This window comes from Pseudonaja textilis, chromosome 1 (genome assembly GCF_049901715.1).
Source record: "Pseudonaja textilis isolate UNSWEBS1 chromosome 1, rPseTex1.2, whole genome shotgun sequence".
Lineage (NCBI taxonomy): Eukaryota > Metazoa > Chordata > Lepidosauria > Squamata > Elapidae > Pseudonaja > Pseudonaja textilis.
In genome coordinates this window covers 235,975,444-236,000,755 of record NC_141990.1, presented here as the reverse complement: position 1 = coordinate 236,000,755, position 25,312 = coordinate 235,975,444, and the positions used below count along the sequence as shown (strand labels likewise).

The window sequence follows — 25,312 nt, the reverse complement described above, 5'->3', positions numbered from 1 at the left end:
GACTGAACTCGAAAACAAATATGAAGGTTTTGGAGGCAAGAGCAAAAAAGGTATAGTTGGACAGAATTCATGAGTTCATCAACAAGAGAAAGATGAGAAATTCAAAGAACAAAAGACAATCTATTAATAAGATTTAGTGGATATCTAAGGATAGAGCAGTATAGTAAACAGTGTTGATATAAACTGGTTTTAGTTAATTTTCTTTCCCCTTACCTCGTCATTTATTATTTTGTGCATTACTTTATATTATTTTATGTACTTTGCATAATGTTGTTTATCCCATAAAGAAATAACACAATAGGTAGATACTTATATAATACTTGTAAGGTGATTCTTTGGAATTCTGCAGCTCCTTGAACACTTAAGTCATTATTTCTGATTACAGAGAGGTCTCATTTTGTGGATGAGATGTGAAAAAAAAAATTCTGGTAGTCATTAGAGAAGAAGTATTTCAATAATTTTTTACCAGTTCCAAATTCCATTTCTCAGTTGTACTGATTGCACAGCTTTACATGATCTATTTTGCTCAATTAAATCAATAAAAAATTAAAGTTTGGAATCTATGTAAGGAAGCACTTGATGACATTGATCTTGTAGCAGAACTGGTAGCATGGCTCTTCTTCCCAACTCTTCCTCTGATGAAGCCAGGCAGAAGGAAATAAATTACTTTACCGGTCCTGAAAATACCATTCATTCCCTTCCCCAGTAAACTGAAGCATGCTCTAAGGCTGCAGCTGTAGAGAAATAAATGGCTATGCAAATTGCTCTGTTAAGTTTTCTTCTCTCTATGCTCTTTCCAATAAATGATGATATTATTATTAACCAGTTTTGTCAATTTACCATTATCTTGATTAAAATTTGCTTTGTAATTTCAAAAACAAAGACCTAAATTCCCTGAGCTGAAGAGGCTTCTTGGATGAAAAGCAGAGTGTCTTCAAAGAAAAACCAGAAAGTCCAGTTGCTTCTTGAAAAAACCGTTGGGACCACCGTGACCTGGATGACTGAGAATCTTTATAGTCCCTAAGTTCCAGAGGTGGTATTCAGCAGGTTCTGACCAGTTCTGGTAGCAGAAATTTTGAGTAGTTCAGAGAACTGGCAAATACCACCTCTGACTGGAGATTTTACAATACCCTTCCCCTGTCACGCCCTCTAAGCCACACCCACAGAATTGGTAGTAAAAAAGTTTGAATCCCACCACTGCTAAATTCCCTGTTGTAGGAAGGCAAATATAGCTGAAATTTCTGTAAATTATCAAATGTGATTTCTGAGGATTCAATACAACTTTATCATAATCACAATAGTAAAATGGGGTGCCTATTTCTGCTTAATTATTAAGAAGCATACATATTTTTATAAGGATTTATAAGATCTTTATCAGATTAAGGACTCCTACACTTTTTATTGAAAACTTTCTTTAGTCATGATTTGTGATTGCTCTGAGTCCCCAAGAGCATGAGGAAATACTCATATAGAGAATTATACTTCCTTTGGACATATAACCTTTTTTTAAAAAAAGAAAAGCAACATTTTCAGCCCTTTTGGTTGGAAATATGTGTTTAAAAGTTTATAGAGAATGTGTGCTGAATTTTAGAATCTAGAGAGAAAAGCTGAGTAAGACTTCTATTACTTCTCAGTGCAATTGTCTCTTTCCAGATTGGCAAAGGGGGGAGAGGAAAAAAATAAAATATGCAATAGTAATTCTGTACTACTAACATCTGTACCACAGACCCTTTTGTCAAACTAGTATTTCATTTCAGCCATTATTATTTTTTCACTTGCTGAATGTATCATGCTAGAATAGGCTCGTTTACTCATTCTTTGCTTGTTTGCTTGCAGTAAACACAGTTCTGTCAATGCTATTACATGCCAAGGTAAACACTATTATGAAAAATTCAGGACAATATGCTTATAATCCCAAGAAATGTTAATTTTGGTTCTAGGCTTTGTATCAGGATCTCAGCTAATGTGAGATAGAAACAAGGTTAAGGTAGAGGTCTAATCTCTAGGTCCATTAAATCAGCCTGACACAACTCAGAATTAATGAAGACATATGAGAATGTTTGCATTGGAAGGAGACAGAGATAACAAAAGGGGAAGGGTCAAGCCCATTAGTAGAAAATAACATTTTAATTCAGGCTGCATTTCAGAAACTTAGCCTGTTCCCACTGCATCCACAGTTGACTAACTTGCTGATAAACAGTCACCCTACTGAAAAACAGAGCGAAGAGTAGAAGTAATTCCCCAATATTAAAATGGATTTTCCTGGCTTTTCCTTGTTTAAGACTGAAAAGAAGCAAGAACAGGGGAAAAAAGAGAAAAAAGGGGATTCTTTTTTTAAAAAAGTATTTTGTCAACAACTCACCTGAAATTTCTTCTTTGCCACAAAATACTGCATACGGCGTATCACTTTAATGGCAGAACGGTGATGTTCTTTCAAACTGCAAAGAAAAAAAGAACGGTCACAAAGGCAAAACTAAACCATTTATTATTTATGCTACAACTATCTTTCACAATATTAAGTCATGAAAAAAAATATATATAACATTTTGGCCCGCTTAATTTTCCCTCCTGTTTTTCAAGCCACCATCGGTTACACTGAAAGGGTAGGGATTTTAGATGACTGTTGGTTGAGGTGAAGGCCTGGGGTGCAGCCAAAGCTAATATTCTTTCCATGATGCATTAGCCAAGTATCTGAAAGCTCTAAAGAAAAGGGCACATTGATTTCACTGGAATCACAATACTCCACAAAGCTAAGAATATAAAACCAGCCATTACAAGAAATAGCATATCGGCACAGTACCAGATAGACAAAAAAAAGCATACTTTGAGAATATGCCATTACCACTAATCCCAGTTGGATCACTAGAACAATTAATTTAAAATATTGGTTTAATAGGGATGCCTCCATTTTGTGCCACATGCCAATCTGCTCCAGTCCTCAAGTGAATTATTGTTTGGCACCAAGTATGGAATCATATTATTAAAAGAAATCCCTATCATACCTGTTTTAACAAAAGGGAACTGTCTTTGCACGGTCCTCTAATATGAATTTGGCTGGATGTGTGTCAAGCAAGACTGTTCTATTCATTCAAAGTAATAACCTTTGCTTCACTAAAGTCAATTTAATCCTGATGAAAGACAAGAGAGAGGCACCTACCTATTAAAGAGACCAAATCACAGTAGCAACCCTGTGCAAATGTTCTTGGTTCTGTTACTGAGTAAGGATAGCAATAGCACTTAGACTTATATACGCTTCACAATGCTTTACAGCCCTCTCTAAGTAGTTTAGAGAGTCAGCATATTCCCCCCGCCAACAATCCGGGTCCTCATTTTATCACCTTGGAAGGATGGAAGGCTGAGTCAATCTTGAGAGCCGGTCAAGATTGAGGGAATTGAACTCCTGGCAATGTGAGCAGAGTTAGCCTGCAATACTGCATCCTAACCACTGTACCACCATGGTTCTTAGATAGTTTAGTAACATTCAAATGAGTTGAAGGAAACCCAATTCAATGTTATTTAGACCAACCCTTCTCTTCCTTCTCTACTGGCTGAGTTTTAACTACTGCTCCAGAAGCATCCACTGACTTTGTCCATTACCAATGCATTTTCCATATCTGTTCGTTTATCATACTTCCTAGTCCCCACACATCTGCCACTGAATCCACCAAAACTCTAAGTAGTCTAGACTTTTCACAAGTTTTTTTATTAATGGAGGAACTCCATCTACACAAGGCGGGGGCTGGGCTTGACTAAAGTGAGTGTGCAAGTGAATAATTCCTCACAAAATAATTTATTTAAAAATGTTTTCTCAGTTTTTCTCAGTACATATGGATTTTAATGCAAGCACAGGCATAACAACTACAGAGAAGATACCCTAGTTGTTTATATTCATAGAAGCCAAGTCAATGCTTAACTCTCTGGATGCAGAAACTAGCATTTTTTTCAACTAAAACAAACAGCATGCATGCAAACTGGTTGCTTATGCATTTGAATAACGAGCCCCAGACAAGATCAACTGAATGCTTAGAAACAATGGAAATATAGTTTAGAAAATCTTGACTTGTTCATAAACTTAAGGCTAAAATGAGCTTTTAAGGCATTATCATAGAAATAATTTGAGTCTAATTTTAGAAAAAAAAATAGAAAAATTTCCATGTTGCAATATCATGACACATCAGTAGGAAGTCACGTACACAGAAAACCCAATACACATACAATACACATATAGGGCGACACTATGGAACAGCAACGTGTAAAATGTGAATTGGCTATAGCATAAGGTGTAGCCATATATGGCAATATTCCCTATTCCTGTCTAACTTCCTCATGTGTAACATAACCCCCCCTGCTTGCTGCACAATAAAAGAGAGGTGCGTAGTACTATCTGGGCTTCCTCTCACCAAAAGAAACCTTTGTGTCGCTGTCATCTTTGCCACTAAGAGGAGCCCGCCCGGACAGTCTGCCCGGGTGCAGGTCGTCAGCTGACTAATTCATCCCAGTAGTGGGACCCGCAACGCATCATTTCCACAAAATTAAATATTAATTTTGTCTCAGCTTATTTAATATGCATAGTGCTTGACTTACGACCACAATTTAGCCCAAAATTTCTGTTGTTAAACAAAGCAGCTGTTAAGTGACTTTTGCCCCATTTTATGGACCTTTCTTGCCACGTTTGTTAAGTGAATCACTGCAGTTGTTAAGTTAACAATATGGTTGTTAGGTGAATCCAGCTTTCCCACTGACTGTGAAGAGGGTTACAAAAGGTGATCACATGCAATTGTCATAAATATGAGTCAGTTGCCAAGCGCATGAAGTTTGATCATGTGACCATGGGGATGCCGAAAAACAGTCATAAGTCACTTTTTCCAGTCCTGTTGTAACTTTGAATGGTCACTAAATGAACTATTGTAAGTTGAGGACTAGCTGTAAGGGAGGAGTGAACCAACAGACATCTTTAGTTTAAAAGGAATAATTGGGATAGCATGGAGTTTAAGTTATTTTACTACTGGAAGAGCTAAATAGCAGATTATTTACTTGAGTCAAGTAGACATACACAAACATAAAATAAGAGGTTAAAAGTGGTTTTTGTTTCTCCTTCTCTTTAAAATGGCACATACTATATATATTTATGTTTATGTTTATATCAGGGCTGTCAAACTGACAGCCAGATGCATCATGCACAGGCCATGCCCACTCCAGCTCCGCACAAGGGAAAAACATCACGAAATGTCATGTGACAGCAATGTCATGCTGTGAGTTTGACACCTGGGCTTTATATGCATTTGTTTTTCATCCTTGAGTGAATGTAGTTGATCCATGCCACCTGGATTCCTTATGCAATGCACTGCAGATTTGAGACGGCTAAGGTATAATGCCTAGAAGTTAAACTAGTAAATAAAATATAGAGGGGGGGAAAAGGATTAGAAGGATGAAGAAGTTTTATTTACTGATTCCTTGCGAATTTTTGCCTCTAAACATAAATAAAATTAAAGCAATTTTTCTCAATACAATACTAATTAATATTTAATAAAATTAAACAGAACCCAAGTCAATGAATGCTCGGTTAATGTCTAAAACAACAGCTTCCTTGAGGATACAAGTACAGAATTGTTGAATAGCAGTCTATTTTAAAATAGTTAGTGCATAATCTTGCTATTCAGCCTGTTCTTTCACCAAGTTTTATTTAAGCAGTTTATCTTATTGAGATTAAGATCTCTTTTATAAAGAAATACCTGGTAAAAGCAGGCCTCTGGTTTTGAATGTCAGGCTATATTTCAGTGAAGGAGGGGGAAAGAGGGCTTTTAATAGCAGAATGCTTTCTCAGTGTAATCTTTATCAGGCAACTGGAGAACTAATGCCAACACATTAGAGATAATTCCTCTAGCACTATGGATCATCCAAAGACAGTTTGTTTATTGTCTTGAAGGCTCCCATTCTATTATCCTGCATTTTTATCTCGGTTTTTTCAGTTGGGCCTCCTTTAACATGATGTATTGACAGATACAAGGGATATGCATGTTTTTAAATAAAACATTTATGGCAAATTATACAAGGCATGCATATCATGCCACTGGAGCCCAACAGCCCTTTAGGAGGCAAACTTGTAAGATAAAGGAGATGTGAGGGGTATTGTTGTAACAGGGGAAGTGCAGGTAGGGAAAAAAAAAACCATGCCCATCATTCTCTCTCCCACGTCACTCCAGCTCTGCCAGAGATTTCTTCTCAAGAGGGAAGGAGTGATGACAGCTGTACATGTTTGCAGTTAGGAAAATGTTTACAGCCATCCTAAAATTATGATATAAGCACTTTTTTTGACCTGCTTGTATTCTCAACCTTGTATTCTTTGACATGCTTGTATTCTCAACCTTGACCCAATACTCTTGTATTGTACTGGTGCTTGCAACCTGTTTTGATAACTGAGGACCAGCTGATCTAAATCAAGGAAGAGATTTTTATATGGGATTTCTATATATTTACATCACTTTTGGTTATGTGAATCAGATTTATGTGATCTTGCCTTGAATGAGTAAGAAGGGGACATTTAAAATGGGCAGATTTGTTTATGGATCAGAACTTTGTTAATGAAGGGACTGCAGTAAATGTAACATATATTGAATTTATTTGTTTATCTATCTGAAATGACTTACAGAACATTTCATTGTGTGACTAATAACTACTACTGAAATAGTTACAAATCTACAAGTAGATACCAAGGAGGTTATGATAACTAAGAGCTAGCAGCTTATATTGGATTCTGGCTTAAATAGGAAGCCAATGAAGACCATTATAAGGAGACATGCAAATACTGTGGAAAGTCCAGAATGAACCTAAAAGCACTGTTGTACACCAGATCAGGAAATAGAAAGAAGAATTGAGGATTGCTGCCAGGAGACCATTACAATAATCGAGGCATTATATAGTAAGGCATACACCAACCATATTTTCTGTCTCTGTTGCAGTCTTTTAAAAAATAGTCACCGAGTAAAAATTAGCAATCTTAGCTGTAGAATCAGGAAACAGGTTCAAACTCACCTGTTCAAGGGGATATAATGGAATATAATATATGAAAAATTATCCACAGTTTATTGAATGTCATTCTCTTATATTGAATGTCATTCTATTAAGACGGGGATAAATTAAAATGTGGGAGTAGAGGAAGATAAAGGGAATGATGGAAGATGGCTCATTGGAGGAAATCTACTGTGAAGGAAACTCCCAACACATTAGAGTAGATTTAATGGATGCATAGGAATTACAGGGAAAGGAAGAATCTGCCTCAGTAGCAGGGTTAATTCCAGTAGGTTGGGGGTGTTGTGTCAAACTCAGGTTGTCACGGCAGCATTATGTGATATATCGGGACTTTCTCCCCGGTTGCTAAACTGGGCGTGGCCAGCATGTGACTGCAGTAGATGGGCTAATTTGGGTAGGTCCTCCTGCCATAATTCCAGAGATTCTATTGCCTGAATTGATTTATCACACTGAATAACACAAAACCCACAATCACACAAAACCCATATCCTCTGAAAGGGGACTCAGAGAATTAGGGAACTCTTCTAAGGAGTTTTTGTGAGCAGCAGGTAGGTGGAAAACCAGTACTTCTACAAGCAGAAGTGCTTATTCCTCATAGAATATACAAACTTACATAGAAAATCCTTGATTTACAATAAGCCATTTAGCTACTGTTCAAAGTTACAGTGTACAAAATGACTCATGACTGGTCTTTGCACCACTGCAGCATCCCCATAACCAGTTGACCAATTCTGATGCATTATGATGGTTGCATGTCCCAAGGATATGTGATCACCACTTGCAATTTTCCCAACTGGCTTCTGACAAGCCAAGTTAATGGGGTGGGGGGTGGGGGGAGCCATTTGATTAATGGCTACATGATTCACTTAACAGTTGGAGTGATTAGCTTAACAGCTGTGGCAAAAAGATCATACAATCAGCATGACTCACTTAATAACCCCCTTACTAAACAACAGAAATTCTGGTCCCAGTTGTGGTCAAAGGTCAGGGATTACCTGTAATATTTTTTGTAACCAATGTATTATGAAATACCTAAATTTTATCATATGAAAAGAAGCTTCTTGTTACAATACTGTTTTTGGTTATTACTAGAATAAGATTATACTCTCTGTCTGTCTGCCTCTCTCATATACACATTTTTATAGTCCAAGATGAAGTTGAGTAGAGGGTATCTAAAAATGTAGAAAGGATAACAAAAGAGGCAGTTTCAGCATAAACTCAAGGGTCATAATACACCATTTTATAAAAGGATATTTCAGTATGTACAGTAGATTCCATAACTAGAATCTGTATTCTCAAGATAACCCATGAGTCTAAATTCAGGGATCCCTACACCCAATTTTTAAAAATCAATCTTGATTATATATACAGTATAGCTCTGTTTTCTTTCAGAATCTGAAGTAATGAATGGTTACATGAGACTGAAAAATGTAGTCTTGGCATATAAATAGTATAATCTTGCCAGCAAAAGGTTTTTCAGTGCAGGTTGGACATAATCTTTCTTTCTCCCAAGAGCACTATAGTGTTTCAGGGCAAAGAGAAAGCAAATTGTATTAACTATGTGGAAGAAACACTTGCAAATGATTTTAACACAGAGAATATTTTCTTCTTTTGATTTATTTTTTCCATTACTTGTTAGTGCTTTTTTTCCCTTACTTGTGCAAGATAGATAGATAGATAGATAGATAGATAGATAGATAGATAGATAGATAGATATACACAAGCAAATCAACAATTTTCATATGAAAATGCTGAGACATTTTTCTAGGCAAGCTTAGAGAGGTTGCCAGGGAGGGCAGACAATTTTTTTTGTAGGCTTTCTCCTCCAGGACTCAAACCCGGCTATTACGTGTGCAGTGGCAAAATTCTGTGTTGCTGCAATGTCTAAAAGAAAAAAATTGGTTACAGAATTATAGCTGTCAATTTGTGCCAAGACAGAACAATCTTTGGAAAATGATATTTACCTACATACTTATTGTCTCTCCACTCATATAAACCAGGGAGTTGACCCTAACTGTTTGAGAACATGTATTTTCTTAACAGGATGTTTTTATCCACTATTAATGTATTATAATGTGTCAGTACTATTTTTTTATATATTGTAAATAGTGATGCCTATTGCTGGTCTAAGATCGCAATAAAGTTATATTCTATTCTAGCCAAGCTTTGTTGTAAGATAATTATCCTAGATGTATCAATGCAAAAGTAAACTAAAATAACTAAAATAATGAATAAATAAAATGTGATTGATTTTATTATGTTAATTATGTCATTTTTGCCTCAGATTGTTTAGAATAATGGGAGATAACGTTATTTCATTATATACACTTATTCAAGTTAGGATAGATATTTTTAGACTATCCATAATGTAAATATGGTATGTACATTCAAAATAAACCCGATGAAAAAGATGCCATTTAAAAATGTTTTTTATCCTGAATCTACAGCTAGAGATAATGAAATGTCTTTTTATTTTTTTACATTATGCCTTTTTTCAGAAATAAATCTTGCTGAGTTTAGTGCAATTCACTGAATCATGTTATTTATTGACTTTATTTTAATTAATTTATTCTTTTCAGAGTCCCTTACATTTAAAAATAATTCTTCAGCAAAGCACAATGAAACTTTATTGTTTTTAAAAAACACACAACATAACCAAACAAAACTAAAGTAATTCCAGAATCAAAAAGGCCTCAATGAGTGGCTCACCCTTCTCAGAATGAGGTCATAGTACAGGCTGGGTGATCATTACCTCTTTTCTGAAAGCAGGGGACTTCCAGTTACTTATCTGAATTAAATGGTATGTGGGTGATCTCACTCTCTGTGTTTACCTATTTTATGTAGGTTACATTCTTCTTCATGAAACGGAGGTGTTTCAGGACCTATTTCTGCAGGAATGTCCAAACAAATTCCATTATGCCCCAAACCCCTGTAAAAGTGAATGGGCCCCTATTTGAAGGGTCATCTTCTCCAACATAAGCATGGCCTGCCCATGAAAAGTATGAAGTTCTGGGGATGTGGCTGGGGATGTTTAGCATAAAATGGTCTTCTGAAGAGGATTAGTTGCTTTGTTGATTTCTAAATGTCTTTTTCTTTTCTCCCAGTATAAAATCTGTGACATTTTATTCTGCTTTTAATCAGCCTCTTAGAGCCAATTGTTCAAACGTTCTATTATTTTATTTATCAGATACACTGAATATATTTTTGAAGGACAAAAATAAATTCTAATCCAAATAAACATAAACACAGATTTTATTTATTTTACTTTTTCAAGAACTTCACACACTGCCCTTCAAAACAAGCTTTTTCCAGGGTGGCATACAAAATATTTCAAAACGAGCATCTGAAAAATGTAAACTTAAGGCAGCTGTATAAATTGAATTCCCAAAGCAACTGAAAATACATATGTAAAAAACAGTAAGTTAAACAAACAATTAAAGCAACCACCATAAAGCAAAAAAGAAGGCATCAGAAATTTTTTTAAAAAAGGATCTGTACCAGCAAGACAGTTGTTATTAAATAAGCTGGGAAAACAAAAAGCGGTTGCCTGTTGCTAAAAGGCTAGTAATAAATCCTGACCATATTTGTCCTTGGAGGGGGCCACCAGAAAGAAGGCTGTCACTCAAAGTTGTTGGATGAGTATGTGCAAAGAGAAAAATGGGCACCATGCATTGGAAGAAGTGTCCTTCAGGGTACTATAATAGTATAATGACTAGTATTATATATAAATTTTGAGATTGTGAAATACATTGGTGCAAAAAAAATCATATCCAATTTGAGTCATATTTTGATACTTCCATATTTGTAAACTGAAGGTATAAGGCTTTATGAATGCATTTTCTTTAGGAATCCTGTTTACGTCTGATAGTTCTTATCTTCATCTTATAACAATCTCATCTTTAGTGTTTGCATTAACAAAGTTAATCCAGCATCAGTCAAGTGGAATTGCATTCGCTTAATGAGATTTCATAACTTGTCCTACTCTCTCAGATATACACAAACACACTCCATTATTACCAGAAGATATTTCAATCTCCTGGAGCTGAGTAGCTTCATGGAGCTTCAATGTTTACACCGACAGGATAAAATATACCCCTTGGCCTAGGCTCCTAAGTGTTTGTTTATTGTGGGACTACAATATAGTATGTATTAGCATACTACATCAGGGATCCCCAACCCCTGGGCTGCAGCCCACTGCTGGGCCATGGCCTATTCGGAACTAGGCTGTTAGAGAGGCAGACCGGTGTACACACATGTGTGCAGCTCAACTTTCTCTCACGCAGCTCAACTAGTGCAAACAGAGGGCTGGCGCACATGCACCCTGGTTCACCGCTTGTGTGAGTTAAGCTACACATGCCACCTAGTTCCCCTGTCCAGCCACCAGCCTAAGCTGCCAAGGTTGGGGACCACTGTGCTATACTGTATTTTCTTTTACGCACACAAGGCCAGAGGTGGTATTCAGTAGGTTCTGATCAGTTCTGGAGAACCGGTAGTGGAAATTTTGAGTAGTTCGGAGAACCAGTGGTAACCTTCCCCTGAAGTGGAGTGGGAATGGAGATTTTGCAGTATCCTTTCCCTGCCATGCCCACCAAGCCATGTCACCCCCACCAAGCCACGCCCACAGAATCGGTAGTAAAAAAATTTGAACCCCACTACTGCACTAAGTCCATAAAGCATAAGAATGTTAAGCAAGTTCACTGTGTATTTTTGGAAGGGTAAAATGCACTGTACTCTTGAGAAAAAGTATGGGAACTTCAGTTCTTTCCTATCAGAGGGAGAAGTAATGGAAAGTGGTCCATGTGACATCACATACTAATTTGTGAATTTTCACTGCATATTTTTAAATAATTAAAGTCATGTATAGTTTGCACTGATCACTGAGTCATGACTTCCCTTGATTTATAAGGATAAGGTCCAGTTGGTAAACAGTTCTAAATCCAACAAATGTTTAGAGTTGGACTGCAAACAGAAAGGAGATATTCGCTTCAAACTACACCTTGGCAGTTCCAAATTGTAACATGGAAATCTTCAAACCACTATTAGTATCTGTGGTGGCAGAGTGGTTAGAATGCAGTACTGCAGGCTAAGTTAACTCTGTCCATAGCCAGGAATTCAATCTTGATGGGCTCGAGGTTGACTCAGACTTCCATCCTTCTGAGGTCTGTAAAATGAGGGCCTAGATTGTTGGGGACAATAAGTTGACTCTTTAAGCTACTTAGAGGGTGCTGTAAAGCACTATGAAGCACTATATATATATATATAAGTGCTATCGCTATATAGTCTGAGAGGCCTGGAATTGTATGCTTGCAAGTTGGAGTTGTTGGAAGTTGAGGCTTCAGTATTGCTCCAGGGTAGACCCAAACCCTAGTGAGAACTGATGCATTTCAGCTTCATTAATGCTTATAACTTTTGATATACAGCTCACCATCTGAACCCTGGTCTGGAAGCAGCTTATTTATTTTCAGTACTCCGGTAATTGACTGTGTGGACCCTTCCATTGTAGAGTACTCTAGGACTGAATTCTTGGTATCTGTAAAACTACTGCCGTGAAATTCTTTTGATGTATTGAGCTGTCATTATGGATCCAGCTGACTCTGGGACTGATATTTGACTCTGTCTCGATTCCATTACCTGATGGCTTGCTTTATGTTTAAAAGAAAGGTTTAAACCTAATAAATCACATCTGCCTGATGTACACAGAAGAATTACTATTATTAATGCCAGAGTGAGAAATATGTGACTGCAGATGTAATTGAACTACAGCTTCCATTATTTCTAACCACTAGCTATGCTGGCTAAAAGCTGGTGGTCTGATGGCTAAAAACTGATGATCAGCCATATTGATAAAAACCCATTGTTACCCAGATTATGCTATACACTTAAAATTGTTTTGAGTGACAATTACTAATCTATGTAAAGGTACAATTCAATGTTCCAGAATAAACTGGTTTGAGAAAGCTTTGTTGGTACCCTATAGCTTAAAGACGTCCAAGATCATGTGTCAGTCTTGTATAAATTGCCCCCTGACTTTTTTGTGCTCGGGGTCTCCAAACTTGGCAACTTTAACATTTGTGGACTTCAACGTTCAGAATTCCTCAGCCAGGGGAATTCTGGGAGTTGAAGTACACAAGTCTTAAAATTGCCAGGTTTGGTGACCCCTGCCGTAGACCATGGCCTTTTTTGTTTAATAGAAATAGCACTTAGATTTATATACTGCTTCACAGTGCTTTACAGCCCTCTCTAAGCGCTTTACAGAGTCAGCATATGGTCCCCAACAATGCAAAAATTGCAATACTATTAAGCACATTCAAAATTAATATCTTATTAGAATTTGTAATATTTAAAAAGGCAGTTATTTTGAAATGAAGGAATCAAGGAAATGTAAAAAAAACCCTACTTTGTGACTACAAACTACTCTCTGCAAGACTATCCTTTTCACTAAGTGGGAAAACTTAGTTGAAATGTCATGCCTGGTTGTGGTTTTCATAGCACAACAAAAGTTTCAACAGGCACTAACCACTAAAATGTATTATAAATCAGAAAGAATTCACCTTGTGTAAATAATTACTTTAACATCAATGTAAACTTTCCAGTATAAATTTTTTCCACAATTTTGCTGCACATAATTATTTACCATCAACAATTTAATTTTTTCAAGAGTTCATGATGTTGATTCATCACTCAGAAGCACATATTAAATGTAATAAAGGAATTTACATCAGATATATCTTCATATTAAATAATAATAAATGTGTAAATGTAGTATTTGTGTCAGAAAAATAGAAGAAAGGAAAAAATCCCTGTAAGCCATCTTTATTTTGCCTCTAAGATCAGAAATTTGTTTCTGTAGGAACAGAATGAGCTTAGAAGCTACCCAAATGATTTTGCAACATCACATTAAAACCCCTAGAAAGATTATGAGAAAAGTTGTGTAGGCTGTCAAACCTTATTAAGTTAATGGAACTAGTAAATTGGCTTTTTTTCAGGACATGCAAAAAGAAAAGTGTTTTTAGCTAAGAGTGAAGGGGTTCCAATTTCATCTTGGCTGTTCAAGGAGGTTACAAGCTATAGTGATCGCTATGAATAGTTTTGTGAATTTCATACATGTATGTTCACATTGCCTCACAAGCTCCTTGCATAGAAAAGCAGAGATAGCACTTTTAATACATGGGACATTCCTTCAAAATGGAAGTAGCCCACATGGACAATCATAAAAGGAAATGCATGAATACAAGAATAGATCCTTATGTGGAATTTTTGAATGAAACCAAAAGGAGGCAAATCAAAGAAAAGCAGACAAAATTTTAACAATTAATAATAAACGATAGGAGCTCTTTATTACTTTTAGCAGGGATATATCCCTTGTAGTTTTTCACTTGGGCAAATATCTTTGCCAAGTGGTGGCAAATTGGTGAGAGCCATGGTGGTGCAGTGGTTAGAATGCAGTACTGCAAGCTACTTCTGCTGACTCCCAGCAGTTCGATTCTCCCTGGCTCAAGGTTGACTCAGCCTTCTATCCTTCCGAGATCAGTAAAATGAGGACCCAGATTGTTGGGGGAAATATGCTGACTTTGTAAATCACTTAGAGAGGGCTAAAAAGCATTATGAAGCGGTATATAAGTTATTGCTATCTTTGATAGATAGTTAGCATGGCTCCTACTGACATTATTGTTACTGTTCCAATGGCAGGGAACCAACACTGCATGGAGCTTGGCCCAGGAAAAGGATTTATATTTACCATTGTAGTCCATGGTTCTATTAAGAAGACATAAATAGATGATTGACAGGAGAACTAGTGATTTAATGATCACCATAAAGACACGTAAGACTATGTTCATTAATAGAACGAAGGAGGATGCATTGGTCCATTGACAGCTATTTGCTATGGCAAGAAAAAGAAGAGGCTAATTTAGCAAACAATATTTTTCCATCATCAGTTAATATTTATCTAATGTTTACTATTGGACTCTTAATTTTCAGACGATTAATCTCGCAGAGTTGAGGAAAAATGAATTTACACAATCAGTTGTTCATCCTTTTAGTCACAAAGAGTTCAGCATGACTTGAGGAACTCTACCTTTAAAAGCCTGTAATGTTTCTCCAACATATGATATAACAAAAATGCATTATTTGGGCATTTATACACGTGTATATATATTAGAATTTTAAGTTGTTCATCATATTTTTGTGGGATTACAGAATTCTGAGAACTCTATTTTGAGGAAGAATTTTGAAATAACAAAACAGAGCTATTATGGAAAACACCAGTTTCTCCTAGCAGTCCTCACATGAATGTAGCTCCAAATTTTTAGCATGAAGGGTTCCATTCTTTTAAAGGACAACAGATAATATATGGATTTTATTGTTTTCTTTTAAGAAAAAGATAAATCCAAAAGCAACCCTCCCCTCTCCAAAGGCAAACTGCTCTCAGCTTTTTCTAAGAATGCTATATTACAAGGGGGTATATTTGGCTAAGAGGTCTATGATAGCTCAGCAGTTAAAGACACCAGACCTATTAGCTGGAAAGTTGATTGCCTAGGCTCAAGACTTGAGTTCTGTGTAATGGGGTGAGTTCTTATGACTTGTCCAGCTCCTGCCATTCTAGCAGTTTGAAAGCATGCAAATGTGAGTAGATAAATAGGTACCACTTCGGTTGGAAGGAGACAGTGTTCTGTATGACTTGGCATATAGTCATGCTGGGCACATGACCACTGAAACATCTTTGCTGGCTCCCTTAGCTAAGAAATGGAGATGAGCACTGCCCCCTAAAGTCAGAAATGACTGGACAGGGGAAATCTTTACCTTTTATCTATGGCTATTTTGGGAATGAGACTGCCGCTACTTTTTCATTTTACCTCTACCCTATTTCAGATACTAGAGATTTTAATTTATTGTTGGTCAAAGACAAATTCAGAGAATTTACTTATATGTACATCACAACATTCCTTCTCCATTTCCATTTCCCATACATGTATGTGTCTGCATTTGCTTTGCAATTACTGGTGACTGATTTGTGAATTCTGCCAAAAAGGCAAACACCAGCTTCTCTGCTTATGAATGGAAGCTTTATCCCATTACTGAGCATTCAGCACAGAACCAGCCAGCTCCAATAACCAGTTCAATCAAATGCGAAAAAGTATGCATTTATGCACTAATAGACAACTTTTGGAATAGACATCTGGAGCAGTAAGTATATCAAACATGGACCACCAGCTGCATTTCATTTTGGCCAAAGAAACATTCTTAAGGGACAAGCATATCTCATATGTGAATAGATGCAGCACTCTGGGAAACAAATGGCTTTTGAAACTTTGCATTGGGAAACGCAAAATGGAATGAGTGATTTAGTTGCAGAAGAAGGATGTTGCGAAGGCCTTCTATTGCATCAGAAAATTGCTGCCATTTTAGGCACGTGTAACTGGAAGAAAATCTCATTGAATGGACTGAGACTTCCTTTTGAATCAAATCTTTAAGATAGTCTCATATATAGGTATACAGGCTGGAAAGTTACTACTGTGCAAGACTGAATGGTGACCTAACCCTATCCAATACAATAACCAGGAATAAGATCACATGTTTTTCTGTGTGAACTCTGTCCCAAAACACATTTAGAACTATGTTCATATACAGAATGTCACTCTAATAGGATACATATTTTTGTATATAGACCTGTATCAAACAAATTAGAACTGCAACATTTTTGTTTGAAGATACACAAAGGAGGGAGGGACGGAGGGAGGGAGGGAAGGAAGGAAGGAAGGAAGGAAGGAAGGAAGGAAAAGAAAGACAGGCAATTCTCTCGTGATTCTCCTTCATAATTTTAGAAACATGTAAATAAATCAGCTTCATGCTGACTCCAACCATTTCCACTTGGCAAAAACATTCCTTTCCATTTTTCTTCCAAGTAAAACATTTTTTAAAAAAAGTATTTTGCTTTATTTACTTTTTTTGCACTTTCTTTGTATATGTATAAACAGCTGCTGAACTGAAATGAATGATATTCTTATAAAAAGGAATGTTATGTAAATATTTTAATTTTTTTTAAAAAAAATTATGTGACATTAATTGGAAGACAATCTGATCCATTAACTGAAAGCATATGGTTATAGCATCCTTACATGAAAACTAAGGAGGTCTAAGTCTGATCTGGGATTTAGTAAGAGACCCTTTGGGAATCCAGTGGAAACTGCTTCAGATCCAAGAATGAAAGGGGAGATACCAGTGTAACAAAAGGACAAATTCTCTGTCATGCTCCCTTTCTTTCATACACAAACAACAAAAAAGATCTCACATTTCTGAAAACACTGCTTCATTATATTTAGTGTGTACTGGGAAGAGTCCTTGTTTTCTTCTGTGTAGGGAGTAATGTTGTTATACGTCAGAAGACTCTCCTTATTAGACAATTGAATGAGAGGCTAACAAAGTTAGCATTACCATTGTTTGTAAAAGAATGAGGAAAGTAATCCAGCAGAGACTGGATAGTCTTTGACAGTGCTCTTACTAAATGATAACCTATTTGCAAAAATTTAAAGTAAAAAATAAAGGTTATCCTACAGATAGCTAAATAACTTTTAGCAAAAGTCTGTGCTTTTTACAAACCATGTAACTGTTATATCAGTGGAAATTATTTCCAAGTAATTATGCAGATAATTTTAATTATGTCCTAAAAATATAATGAATTATATAAAAAAATAATAGTGTATCCATTTATACATGGTGGTCATAATTTGTTGTGGTACAGGCAAAGCTATCAAACTCTTGGCCTGAGGGCCGAATGCGTCATGTGCTGGCCATGCCCATGCCTGGTTTAGCGAAAGGGAAAAAAGTCCTGATTCATCATGTGACACCACCATGACGACATGAGTTTGACACCCCTGTGGTACAGTATGGCTTCACCTCTAGGGGAAAGGCTGGAAAAACTTCGTCTTCAAGAAGTCCTGAATCTCTTAATTGCTGATTACTGTAGAATAAGGCATGGAAATCAGCCATTCTTTCATCTTCCTCTTGAGAGGCAGATCAATCTCACATGAGCTAAATGAAATAAAACTTTACTAAAAAGAGAGAGGAAAAATAGTTTTGCTTTAATTTTAATCATGTGAAAACCTTCAGTGCTGGAGGAAAAAAAAGCTTAGGTCTATTTAAATTATAGAATTTTAAATAACTACCCATTCTTTTTTTTTTTTTAAGGGCAGTCTATATATGAAACTGAACTAAAACCACTGTGGCCATTACTTTGTCCAATTGTATGAGAGCTATTATTTTTGGTAATTTTAGAAATTTGAAAAAGCAAATCAGAAAATTACTTAATAGCAAAACATACTATAAGTACATCTAAATTTTAAAATATTTGACCAGTTCCAGGTAGCTGAAAATTTCCCACCGTTTTCTTTAGTACATATTTGGGACAAAATATTACATTTGGCTTATTTAGATTCCCAACATATTATCAAGGGCTTTGCTAAGCAACATAAAAAATAAAGTTTTTTCATGTGACATATATTATACATTATCTAAAAGCTTCATAATATATGTATAATAAATATAAATGTGATACTTTTATGCACATGGACGGCTTCTTCTTCACTACCACAAAGTAAAGTCAGGCACTGTCAATGTAGCAAGAATTAACAGCAATAAAACTTGTGTTTGTTTTATTTCTTTTTGACATTTATGTTTACTGAAGAAAATATGTGGTATATTAATAGTCAACATGGTTTTTAATTCAATAGGTAACATGGAATGAACTGTAAGTTTGTGTGAATCAATCTTGATTTTGAATTGACCTTTTCATATATAAGGAGAGTTTGATTTAGTTTGATTTTGCAAGTCAAGATTCACAGGCATACTAATTCCATTTGAGCTGCTTCGAGATTTGTTTCAAAGAGTCTTCCAATGGGAAGCATAAAAACAACTGTTTCATATTTGACTGAATCAGATGAAAATGTTATTATATTGCCAGAGACACCCACTTCTTATCCCACAAATACCTTTTATTTGTTTACTTTCAGGGTATGCTGCTGAAGGCTCCAGGTGGTTAACTATGTCAACACATAAATAATGGCCCAGCAAACCACAAATATAAACAAACATAGAACAAGAACGATGAAAACAAGACAAAAAAATTACAAATGCCTTGTGCCTACAAACCTGTCTTCCAATTGCAACACAGATTTACACAAAATGTCATTGCCAAGTATAAAATCTAGAGCAACTCATATGTCAGGATACACCCTAAGTTTTATAGTTTTGAATTAAAACTGGACAATTCTGTTTTACTAGAGCACATCAGCTCTTAGTTAAGAGTCTTTGAATAATAATATTTGTTCATAGCCAGAACATTCTATGTTCACTTTGCAATTAATTTCTTGCACTAAAACTGCTTGTGGCTGGGTGACTGATGGCGGGATGGATGGAGGGTAAAAATAATTGCCTGATCAAATTTCGCTTCCTCCTCAATCTAGGTAATGTTGCTGCTTTGTCTCAATTCTTTTAGGTAATAATTTAAAGTAACAGAAATTACATAATAACATCCCTTTGCTTTTTTATATCATAAAGTTAACCAACCAATATCCATTTTTTCTTTGTCGAAATAAAATATATTATTTATAGAATCCTTGTAGCATTTTTAAAAGTGGTTTGTATCATTTAAAAGTAGTTAAATGCCAATCTAATCAGATCAATATATCAGTATGAGGCACACAACTCTTTTCTGACTCATTTTAGAAACCATGTTTTCTTATGGTATGAAAGAATAATATTTTCATATAAGAGTTTCCAGTCACACAGTAGTTGTGGGAAATAAGTCTTTCGCAAGGATGCAAAAAGCTTGATCTATCTTTGAAATGATTTCCTTAGAATAACTAAATATTTCATTCAGTGAGCTATGAAATATTTCTTCTAATATGGATGATGTTTGTACATGCTTTATTTACTTGGGAGGGCTTGACAGAGATAACTTCATGATTTGGTAGGCTATATTGTGGTATGACAGATTATGTAAATAACTGTACATAGCACATCCCATAACATTTCAAAATGAACAGCTTTTCTATTTCTTCGTATCTCTGGTAAGGTGCCTCCATAGAAAAAGTCTTTGATATACAAGGTATAAACCAAATGTCTCACAAAAACATTTATAGCTTCAGTCCAAAGTACAGGTAGTCCTTGACTTACAACCACAATTGAGTCCAAAATTCCCATTGCTAAGCAAGATAATTGAGTTTTGCCCCATTTTTTAAATTTTTCTTGCCAGAGTTATTGAGTGAATCATTGCAGGTGTTAATTTAACAATACAGTTGTTAAGTTAATCAGGTTTCCACTGGCTTTGCTTGTCAGAGGGTCGCAAAAAGTGACAACACAATTTTCAAGAGTCTTTGAAAACTAGAAAATGATAGAAACAGCTAATAGTGATAGTATTTTGGTTTTTAAAAATGTATATTGTAAAGACTTAAAATCTCCTCTTGTTTTCTTTTGTTTGTTTCCTCCTTAAAATTATTGCTTTTCATATGACAGTGGATCCAGAATATTTCTTTGTTTACTATAAAGCTGCTAGTTAATTGTTTTCAGAATTAACTCTTTTTTCTACCTGTTTTTCTAAACAGGCAAAAGTTGATTCATTCCTTAGTATTCAGTAGCATGAACAGAACAAAAAAAAAGTAAAATATAAACAAACGTTTATTAGATGAAAGCAAGTTTATTCAATTTGCTTTATTTTTAGTATTATTTTTTCTGCTTTGTGGCATCCCAAGAATGAAAATAAACTACTTCATTCAGTATGCATTTGCGCACAATTTGGGAACAAACATTTATCAGAGGAGGGAACAAAAACAAAAGAAAAATGTAAAATATTTTAAAGTAAACTTCATTGATAAATGGACAACTGTTGTCAGAAGAAACTGTACTTTTATAAGAAATATACAGTACTATATATAACATATTTCATAAAATAACACATGATATAATGGGTAAAAGGGAGGTAAAATTTAAACATCACCTACATTTTCATTTTTTTTCCTAAAATCCTCCACCTGCCAAAAAGATACTAGGAAACACGTTTGCTCATCTTTATGTCTGATCAAGAAAGCTGCTTTCTGCCAGGTTGTTAAGATGACTTATTATCAAACAATTCCATCCTTCTCATTGTTTTTTTTATTGGAAAAGATTTTGGAAGTGTATATATTAAAGAGATAATTACAGACAGGCTAAAGTACTTAGGCATTGTAAGCCACTACTTTTTTGCTTTCCGGCACTCTTGAAAATCATCCTCCTGATCCACCCTCCATTTCCTTACTGCATGTCGCTAATTCTGGCAACAGCTATTGTGCAGCCCTTTGCAGTTGCAACATGTACAGTCACCATTTTTAAAGTGTTGTTCTGAATTATGTTCCTCACACTAAATTTAGGGAGAGGAGCATGCATGGCGCTTAACAGACAGATCAGGATGTATCTAAAGCACCTTTAACAACTTTGCATATTTTTTTGCAGAAGCCAGCATTAGCCTTTACTGACAATGCTGCTTTCTTACCCTGCCTTGACATTCTCTTGCACACGTATATGTATATATTTTCCTTCTAATTGTCGCTGTGAGAACTCCCCATCTGGTCTGCAAACTGTAGAATTTCCTTTCCCATCTATCTCAGAAATATAGTCCCATGACCCAAGAGGTCACCATCTGCTCAGTTACACTGGCACAATGCCTAGTATGCTCGAGGTAATGCCACCATCCTTTCCTCCAATTGTAAGCTCCCAATGAGCCAGACATCTACCAAAGTGTTCACATACAATGAGGCAGCTCCTGGCGAGATTAGAGTTAAGACACCCACAGAAAACTCCCTTCATCTACAGTAGTCTAGGATGTGGGAATGACCAAAGACTCATGCAGCTTCTCTTAAACAAAAGTCATTCCTAGAAACAAAGAGGTTTGTGTGATGTGCTAGCATCATGATAGCACTATATAAAACACACTTGCTTTCTCTGTCTCTCTCTCACACTCACATACTTGCTTGGGTCCAGCATGTGTGATTCCCCTGATACTTCTTTTAATGATTTTAATGCACAAATGAATACTGAATCCACTCTCATTCTTTGGATGCCCTAGAGCAGAACAAATATCACTCAAAATGAAGCAAAATTGGAGTTTCTGAGCTATCAGTGGTAAAATCAAGGCAGAAAGGTTTCCTCCCCTTTTATTTGACATCTCCCTAAAATATTCTAGACAATTATTACTAATAAACTGTATTTCAAATACATTAAGAACATAGTAAAAAGAAGAATATATTTTTACATTTTGAAAATTATTTAATAAAAATCCAAAATGAATTTACCGAGCAACAAATAACTCAAACCTTCAGTTAACATGGGAATGCCCAAATAACTAAGTCAGCTTTTGTAATGTAAAGGGGATGCATTATAATTTGTGTTTTACACTGACTATATTCATACATAATGTTAAGGGAAGAGGTGGAAGAATAATTGTAATGGTTCATGTTGAAGAATTTTCAATTTTTTGAAGGAGAAAATATTTGCTTTCCATCTTTCTTTGTGGTGGTTTTTTACTTGTAAGAAAATTGGAAGACATCATTCTAGACAATAAGAATGTATTAATGGTTGGAGCCTTACGATGAACAATAAACAGTTTATACTTTTCTGCTTGTTTTCTCCAAATTTTGCACTACAGTTATAAAAAGAGCAACACACAGGTGTAAATCAGGCAGGGGTGAAAAGACAGAAGAAATAACCAGTCTTCCCTATAGGTTAAAAATGTTCTTGATCCTGAGAAAACAGCAAATCGAAGAACAATATAATCAACAATATAATATTGTTATACTATGTTGTTTATAAACACATTATTCACACTGGAGAATTTTGATACAACTATTCATTTTGGTGCTGTTTTTTAAGAAAATGATACTCTTTTCTCCTACCTGTTCTCCACAATTTGGACCTTTTCTTACATGGGAAGTCTGAGGAGAAATGTTTCAACAAGCAGACCATATTGGGTTTCCATGGTGTTCCAGACCTCAGAACAACATCAAAAAAACAATAACAACAACCCCAGTCCACACTTCAGAGGAGCTGCACTGCAATTCCAACAAATTCTGAATCTTTTCAAATCTCCTCAGCGGACTAACAAAATATTTTCACTTGTAATCTGCATCATCTTTCTTTCCACTGACAGAAAGCAACCATTTAGCAAAGCTTCATTGTCCCCAGTACTAAGAATAAAGTATAATTTATCATGCCTATTTAAAGAAAGATTAGATACTGAAAACACACAGCAGTCAGTATGAGGAAAATCAAAAGACATTTAATACAGAATAAATATTAAAAGATCCTTGCTAAAATAATAGATCACATGACCAATTCAAATGCTTCCTCTATTTTATTAGAAAAGACAACTTTCTATCATTTCATCTGACAGACAAATAGCTGCAAAATTTTCAACCCTGAGGTGCAAATATTATCTTCTATTGGCATATTTTCTTTTGTTAACCTTTTTCTTCTGAACATGGCTTGTTAAATTGAATGGAGGTTAAATAATAAATTTGGGAGTTTTATATCATATATCTTTGTTAGTCTTTAATATGATCAGCTTATTTCCTGTGACAAACCTCTCTAAATTTTCTGTGCAGAGGTTCAGTGAGGATGCAAGAGAAACAGGGAATTAGAATCACACTGGATGCTATAAATCATGATTGGGGCTGGGGAATTCTGACAGTTGAAGTTCACAAGTCTTAAAGTTGCCAAGGTTGAGCACCCCTGCTATAAAGGTTATCCTTTCCCAAAGGACATCTATACATATTACTAGCTCAGATAATGCATGCATACTTCTAGTTTCTTCTCTTAAGCATTGCTATCTCATCGGATCTAGGACTTGTGCCGTTTGCATGGCAGCCCCTACCCTATGCAATGCTCTTCTCCCTAAAATTTGGCAGTCCTTTACCCTTCTAAGATCTGGCTTTTCCCTCAAATGCTGGGATAGGGTGAGGTGGATGAGAGAACATAAAGATCTTGGAAGTTTAACCTTGGGATTAGGTTTTTGTTGTTTATGCTCGTAATGGTTTTGTGTTGTGTTATGTTGTTTTTACTGATGTTGCTTTAATTGTTGACTGGAAGCTGCCCAGAGTTCAACGTAAGACGGGCAGCTATATATTTCATATAAGTAAAATAAAAAACAAACTCCCCAAATTCACACTTTCAGCCTGAGGTGAGACTGTTGGAAAATTAATGTGGGTGATTTCCCATTGAGCACCCACCCAGTTAGTCCCTATATCCAAATCACAACAGCCATACACACACTACTCAGTTCAGCTAGTAAAAGATAGTTTGATGTTTATTTATTAAATTTCAGGAAACATTACAAACAATGAGCAAAACCAAATAAAAACCAGGCAAAAGCAAGAACAGAAAAACATGAACAGGCAATAATTAAAATTATATTTTTATATCAATCACAAGGCATGGAATGTTTCAGAGCTGCTGGAAACAATATTGTGCTAATTAGCATGGATTATCCCAATGGGAGTGATCTTTGATTATTCCACCTTTAAACCAGCTTTCTGTTTTTGTACAGAACAGCAGCAGACTAGAGGTAGAAAGGAAGACACTAGGTAATGTTTCTCTAGTCTGCATTATTAAAGAAACAAATTCGGTAGATAGGGATAATGTATACACAGTCAACAAGAGTCAATGTATATCTGTTAAAAAAAACAAGGAACAAATCTTCTGAACATTGCACGACTGTTGAAAATCAAGCAATTTCCACAGACATAAAATATTGACTATTTTGTTGGAATTCCCAAACTCTTAATCAGCTGACTGTGCTGAATAATCAAAATTTATTTCAGCATATTTCAAATTATATGCAAACACATGCTACAAGTCCCTGTGTTTTATCCTACCCTTTAAAGTTCCCTTAGAAAACAACATTTTCTGAAACTACACTCTTCCTTCCAGTTAGACAAACCATTAAAAACTGAAAAAAAATTGTGCATCACTCTAACTTTGCAGTTTAATTTATTACAAAGCAATGATAAAGCCTGCTGGGAGTCAGCAGTATTTATCGAATTGCAAAGCTGAGCAATTAATGCTAAGCCAGTTTCACCTCCCAGAGGACCATTAGAGACAACACCAGCACTCTTCTCTCTGACCTAACAAAATTTATGGCCTCCCAGGTTGGGTCTCTGGTGGAGCTAGAGATAAAAATCAACAAAACACCTGGCAAATATGAGTAACTTTGTGTAAGAAAGTATGCCCACTGGCTATTTTTTTTAAAAAAGGTTAT

General features: G+C 35.6%; 1 protein-coding gene across 1 annotated transcript in view; it reads right to left on the bottom strand.

Annotated features, from left to right (window-relative positions):
* Positions 1-25,312, bottom strand: part of KCNQ1 (potassium voltage-gated channel subfamily Q member 1) — a 378,292-nt gene that overhangs the window by 138,924 nt on the left and 214,056 nt on the right. The window contains exon 13 of the mRNA XM_026706550.2: positions 2,363-2,438. Within this exon, the coding sequence (XP_026562335.1) occupies positions 2,363-2,438 (76 nt within the window). The remainder of the gene's footprint in view (positions 1-2,362; positions 2,439-25,312) is intronic.